The sequence below is a fragment of the Anarrhichthys ocellatus genome, unplaced genomic scaffold, assembly GCF_004355925.1.
Source record: "Anarrhichthys ocellatus isolate YVR2014 unplaced genomic scaffold, GSC_Weel_1.0 scaffold11, whole genome shotgun sequence".
Classification (NCBI taxonomy): domain Eukaryota; kingdom Metazoa; phylum Chordata; class Actinopteri; order Perciformes; family Anarhichadidae; genus Anarrhichthys; species Anarrhichthys ocellatus.
Window position 1 is genome coordinate 6,140,823 of NW_022280041.1, and position 6,051 is coordinate 6,146,873.

A 6,051-nucleotide genomic window follows, 5' to 3' on the forward strand; every position below is an offset into this window, starting at 1 on the left:
GTAGGTTTGGATTTTTTTTTCCCCCTTAATAATAAAAACCTTCATTTTAAAAACTGCATTTTGTGTTTACTTGTGTTATCTTTGTCTAATATTTAAATTTGTTTGATGATCTGAAACATTTAAGTGTGACAAACATGCAAAAAAATAAGAAATCAGGAAGGGGGCAAACACTTTTTCACACAACTGTGTATAGTATTTGTAAAAGCGTGCTTCTGGGACTAGCTCGATCTATCAAATAACATAACGTGGTATGTAGCAATGTTATTTGATCTTTCCTCCCTCTCGCTGAAAGGGCAATATCTCCACATCCTGTTATATCAGCCCTTGTGTTAGTTCCACTAAATCAACTGTAGAGCTTATTTGCCGGAATTGTTGGTGAATTTTCTCATTACACGAGTCAAATCTCTCAGAAATTGCAGTTAAGATGCAGTTTGAAGACTAACGGGGCTGCCTGCTACATAAAAGTGATAGATGCTTCATGTGCAATGTACCCACGAGGCAACATTTATATAACGTCTCTTAAAGTTCTGTTACAGGGTGAAGATCAATTTTGAAGGGTTTTTCACTTTATTTTCTTGTCTTCACCTGCAGTTGTAGCATTTTGGTTGGCAAACAATATAAATATATATAAAGTTGCAGCTCATCACCGTCGTACACCGTGGCAGTGGAAAAGGATCACATTAGTTCCCCAATCGTCCTTTGATTATTTATTTTGATTGTGTAATGCTTGAATTTACTGAGCAGAATAACAAACTATTGTACGGGGCAGATATTTCTACGATCAATTAATCCGTCTATTGTTTTTTTTTCAATTAATTGTCATCACAATTACTGAACCCCCGTGGCGACGTCTTCAAATTCCCAGTTTAAGATTTTTCAATTTGAAACAAGAAAAACGGCAAATCCTTCCAAATATTTGACGTTTCTATTGTTGAATGAAATTACAAAGGCGGCGCTCAAGATAAGGACAGAATACTGCATTCCAAACAGTGAGCGTTGGCAGCATTCAGCTCGTTTCCTCTCAGCGCACACAGCACATCTTGTGTGCCTATTCAAACAAACATTTCAATTTGGCTTTCGGAAAAGCACAAAATAACTTTTTCTCAGCGCACACGTCCAATGTGATTCACAGCACCTGCCTTCCGGTACAAATGTCCGCATCCACAGTCGTGTTTATTAGCTTAGCTTAATTGTGCATAGTATTTAAAGGTCACTGCCTGCTGTGATACATCGCTGCCAAAAACGGCTTCCTGGGGACACCGTTTCAGATGAATACACACTGAAAGCTGCACCAGCTTCCACCCTTCCGTCCCTGTCCTCTACCTCCCAACGCGCAGTACATTCGGCTGTTACAGGCCGTGCACAAGGTCCTGTGACTGAGGGGCGTCGCCTCACCGACTTCCATTTCAGCTGGCAAAAGGGAGCAGATTAATTTGCTTGTCAAATTTCTCTCTTTTTTTTTTTTTCTTCTCTGTAGGAGTTTATTCAGATCGGACGAATGATGTGTTTGTCCTCCAGTGAATTAAAGCATATAGCTGTATAAGTACAACCTACCCGGTGATTAATAGTATTTGACTTCTATAAGCAGTAAACCTCCTCTGTTCAGCTGTAAAAACTGATTTAATGAGAGAGTGACTCGAATAGATAAGCAGATATGGCAGCGGGGATTATTGGGAGGTGGGCTGAATGGGGGAGATGGATGATATGCAGTTTATCAGTTATACAATGCACTTTTTATAAGACCGTACCTGTGGGGCTAGCAGCCACTCAGCAATAGATGTGAGAATGCGAGCTCGTGTGCATTTTAAGATATGTGTCAGAAAGTATACATGCTTTTGAGGAGACGTGTGCGCTTAAGGTGCAGGTTGCGTATTGGGTTGTATAAAGAATTTACAAGAGAAAGAGGCTGACATGTTGAGTGCCTGTAAAGCAACAGAGGCTCTGTTTGATTTGTATACTGTGTGTGCACATTGATTCTGTTTGTGTGCTATTTTAACATCTGCTCAGTTACAGTATTTATTAAAAGCATATTTAAAAAAGAAATGACTCTTTCCCTCTCGCCCTCCAGGCTTTGTTGGGAGGAGGCTATCAGATGGATGTCACCAAGTTTCAGCACACCCTCTGGGACGTCCTGACAAAAGGAGACAGTGTCAAGGTGAGCGCCATCATTCCTCATTCTCCTTCAGGCTGACTTACATTCTTCATTTACTCCGCCATTTCATTATTCCATATGTTAGTTCCCAGTTGCACTCATCCTCGTAAAACGGGTGTTGGTGTGGAACCCTGGTGACGTTCGGTGGTGGCTTCTTGTGGGTCTCGTGAATGTGGGAACATAATTCTTCAACACTGTGCAGGTTCATGAGGCATAATTCCAAAATAGTTTCAAGACAGCTTGTAGTTGGTGTTCTAAAATGCATTACTTCGCTTTAATTGACTGTGTAAGTCATTGATCCCTTCCTCCATCCACCTTTAGCAGATTCAAATCCTCTCAAACATTTCCCCGCCTGTCGGTTTGCTTTCATCCGTCCCAAAGGAAAAACCCCTCTCCTCTGGCTGTTTGAAAACAACTTCCTGACAATGGCCGGGTAGACATACGTAAGGAAATAAAGCACTGGTATCTTCACTGACTGTGCAATGACCTCCAGCAACAATGTAGAGACGAGAGAAAACCTAGACGATAAGCACAAAAACGAGGACAAATTGTGTTCCTTTAAAACCGAAATGTGCAAAAGCTTGATTACTCCAGAGTTGTAAAAATGTAGCCGCTGGTGACTTTGAAGCGGTGACGTTCTTCTAGTTACCTCGGTGTGATTAGATTTACGTCATGGTTCTATGCTGCTTTGACAGCCTCAACACAAATAACCTCATAACACCGTGCTTTCTCCAGTCCGTGCTAATTCAGAGTCCCTAAGCTGCCGGCATATTTCATTCTGAGCACAGGTTTTTGCAAACCACATGTTTTCATCTCGGGCTGAAAAAAGAAAATGTCCGTGCCTCTCTCTCTCTCCCTCTCCCTCTCTCTCCATCTCCTGAACTGAGGACACGGAGTGTATGAGATACCATCCTTTTCATTTCCGCTCTCCCAGATAAAAAGATGAGACGGGGGAGAGTACGAAAGTGAGGCCTATCGCTGGGCAGCAGTGATTGAGTCCCTTCCCTAAGCCACAGCGAGGATCTGCCCAAATAACCCACTCTGCCGATAAGAAGCCAGTCATTTCCATAGACAAAAAAACATCGGGGTTCAGATTAGATTGCACCCTCCGCCCGGCTTATCTCAGTGTTGCTCCATCATAGACTGAGAATTATAAGGCCAACTCCTGTCCCCCCGTCTTTTTTTAACGAGAAACACCCCTGAAATATATCCACTTGAAATGGAGCGGTGTTGTTGTTGTTGTTGTTGGCAGTAGCGGCGCAGGTTTCAATTTGATTCGATGCCCACATTAACTGCCACTTTTTAAGAAATGTGTTTGGAATGAGTCCAGGTGCAATGCATTTCCTGTTCCAGGGAGATGCTTTTATTGCTCGCAAGGTCTGCATTGCTCTCTTTTCTGACCTCGAAGAAGAAGAGGACATTTCTGTTAAGTAATAAGAAATGCAAAACAATTTAAAACCAATCAGAAAATAACCGTGAAATAGTTCGACCCGAAAATGTTTCTTTTCTCCAAAACACCTCGAGGTCACTGTTCATTCAAGCCGATCTTTAGCTTTCCCTATTCAGTCACATTTCAAGACAACATGACCCCTTCAGGTAGATGTTCAATTCCTGTGAACCTTTATGGTGTTGGACTTGTCTTTGTACCTTTACAGCCCTTTTTGTTCAGTCAGTATTTTTGCTGTACGGGTTATTAGTTTATGTATTTGTGGCTACTGAACAGCTTGCATTTGTAAATGTGAATATTTGTGGCACATGGAAGCTCATCGTGTGTTTTAGGTGAGGACAGGCCGGTTGTTACAGTATGGAGGTTTGATGCAGTGCAGGCTATGATAACGCATCAGATTTATTTTACTGTGCTACTGTTATTACTTTAACTGTTTTGTTTTGTCCGTCTTTCGCTCTGCTGGTGATTTATTATATGCAAAACAACCACACAGCAGCTTGTGAAAAAGGTTGATGAATGATAAACAAATTTTATCAAGCAATCTTAAGCTCGGCCTCTCGTGCTGCATGAGACGTGTCGGCTGCTGTATGGCAGCTTATGACGCTTATATTCTCAAGGAGTGAAACGTTTTAGAAGTTTTATTTTTCAGACTTGGTTACAATGCTGCAGGTCTCTCTCACTCTCTCACTCACTCTCTCACTCACTCACTCACTCACTCACTCTCTCACTCACACTCACACTCACACACACCACTTTAAATGAACACAAAAGTCCTCCGTTTTGTGTCCATCGGCCTCCTCAAAGCCGCAAGCCGGGACTTCAGATGTCCGCTCTTCCGTACTCCGGTCTAGTGTTGGACGCTCGGTGTCAACGTAGCAAAAGATATGCGTTATTAAAATGGAAACCGAGTAGTGTGGATGCAGCAAGACTGGTAACAGATTTTGAACTTTTCACACAGATACAAGGGACCGGGTCTAATTACTGACACCTTTTGCGCAGTAGCTGCGGCGGCTAATGGCGTTTTTTGTTTTTTTTCATTCCACACTTTCATATCACATTTCGTCCCAGCAACCGAGGCCGTCACGAATGCAACGGTCGTCACCGTGGTTTCTCTTTCAAAAGCAAACATTGTTAATGAGCGAGTTCCTCTCTCATGCAGCCGAATTAGGAGCTAATTGAGTCTTTTAAAAAACATTTTTATATGACATTTACTCGCCCTCCCTTGTCTCGCCAAATTACAGCTGGCCTTAGTTACAGTAAATAACGTGAGTGATTTGTTGCAGCCGACCCAAACGGTGTACATCGAATTTCTTCTGCCGTGGTGTGTTGTTCCATTGTCTGCAGTTGCGGGTTTGAATTGTGAAAGAACAAATCTGTTTTCCTTTTTTGCGGTACTGGCAAAAGCATGCTTCGGATATCTAGAGTACAGGAGATTTAGCAGAGCATTTTTTGGAGATTGGGGGCTTTTGCTGTGGAGACTGATGTGCTGTTAGGGGTAAAATGTGTGAGCATTAAATGGACCCCTGCTGGTCTCCTTGTTGCCCCCCCCAAACCTTATAAAGAGGCCTAAACAAATCCGACATCAAGAGCATTTGGGGGGACTCTCCATCTATCCTCCCCCCATGCTCTCCTTGTCTTTTTTTAAGCAAACACAACTGTGGTGAATGTTTCATGGGGTACATTGCCTCAGTTTCACCGTGTCGAGCAGGGAGAGTGGCACGCGATGACGACCGACAGGCCCACATGCCGGCGGTCCCCGAGGAGACGGCATTTCTTTCCGCCTACTCCTGTTTTTTTTCCTCTCTCTCTCCTGTTTTCCTTCTGTCGCAGACAACAGCTCTTTCGGGCAAGAGTCTGTCGGCTGACTATTTAGCTGTTACTTAAAATTTTGAGTATGACTACAGAACTTCTGCCGATCCATCTGATACCGTTGCAAAACGCCAACATATGGCCGCAAATCTGTTTTTGCACAGACTGCAACTATTATCACACTTAATGATCTGATTACATGCTTTCAAGATCTTACAGGAACTTTTTTTGTGCTTCTCTTGCCAACTTCGATGTTTAAATCATCGAGTGAATTACTGACTTATGAGTTTGTTTTTTCCTTATTCATGACAGAGAATGGTTCTATCTACCTTGACCTTTTTAAAGCTGACCGAAGCCTTCTCCTTCACTCAGCTGCACGTTCTAGAAATATGCTGCATCAACCGTAAAATAATCACATTTTGCCGTTTGTTTCAGCGCTACACATACTCCAGCTTCTCGATATCGTATTTCTCAAGTGTGAGCTTCGACGATTGCCTTTACTGCCATTTGAACGCACACTTCATTTCCCTCACCAACATTCAATTTCATGGAGGGATGAGAAAACGCTGCCTTTTCCTGTGCTACTTCCGAAAGGTTTGACAACACTACAGTATGCTCACTTTGCCGCTCTCCCCCCCCCCCC

General features: G+C 42.8%; 1 protein-coding gene across 1 annotated transcript in view; it reads left to right on the plus strand.

The window, feature by feature from the left end:
• Positions 1 to 6,051, plus strand: part of LOC116385809 (glucosidase 2 subunit beta-like) — a 96,612-nt gene that overhangs the window by 32,338 nt on the left and 58,223 nt on the right. Inside the window, exon 9 of the mRNA XM_031851543.1 lies at positions 2,069 to 2,155. Coding sequence (XP_031707403.1) covers positions 2,069 to 2,155 — 87 coding nt within the window. The remainder of the gene's footprint in view (positions 1 to 2,068; positions 2,156 to 6,051) is intronic.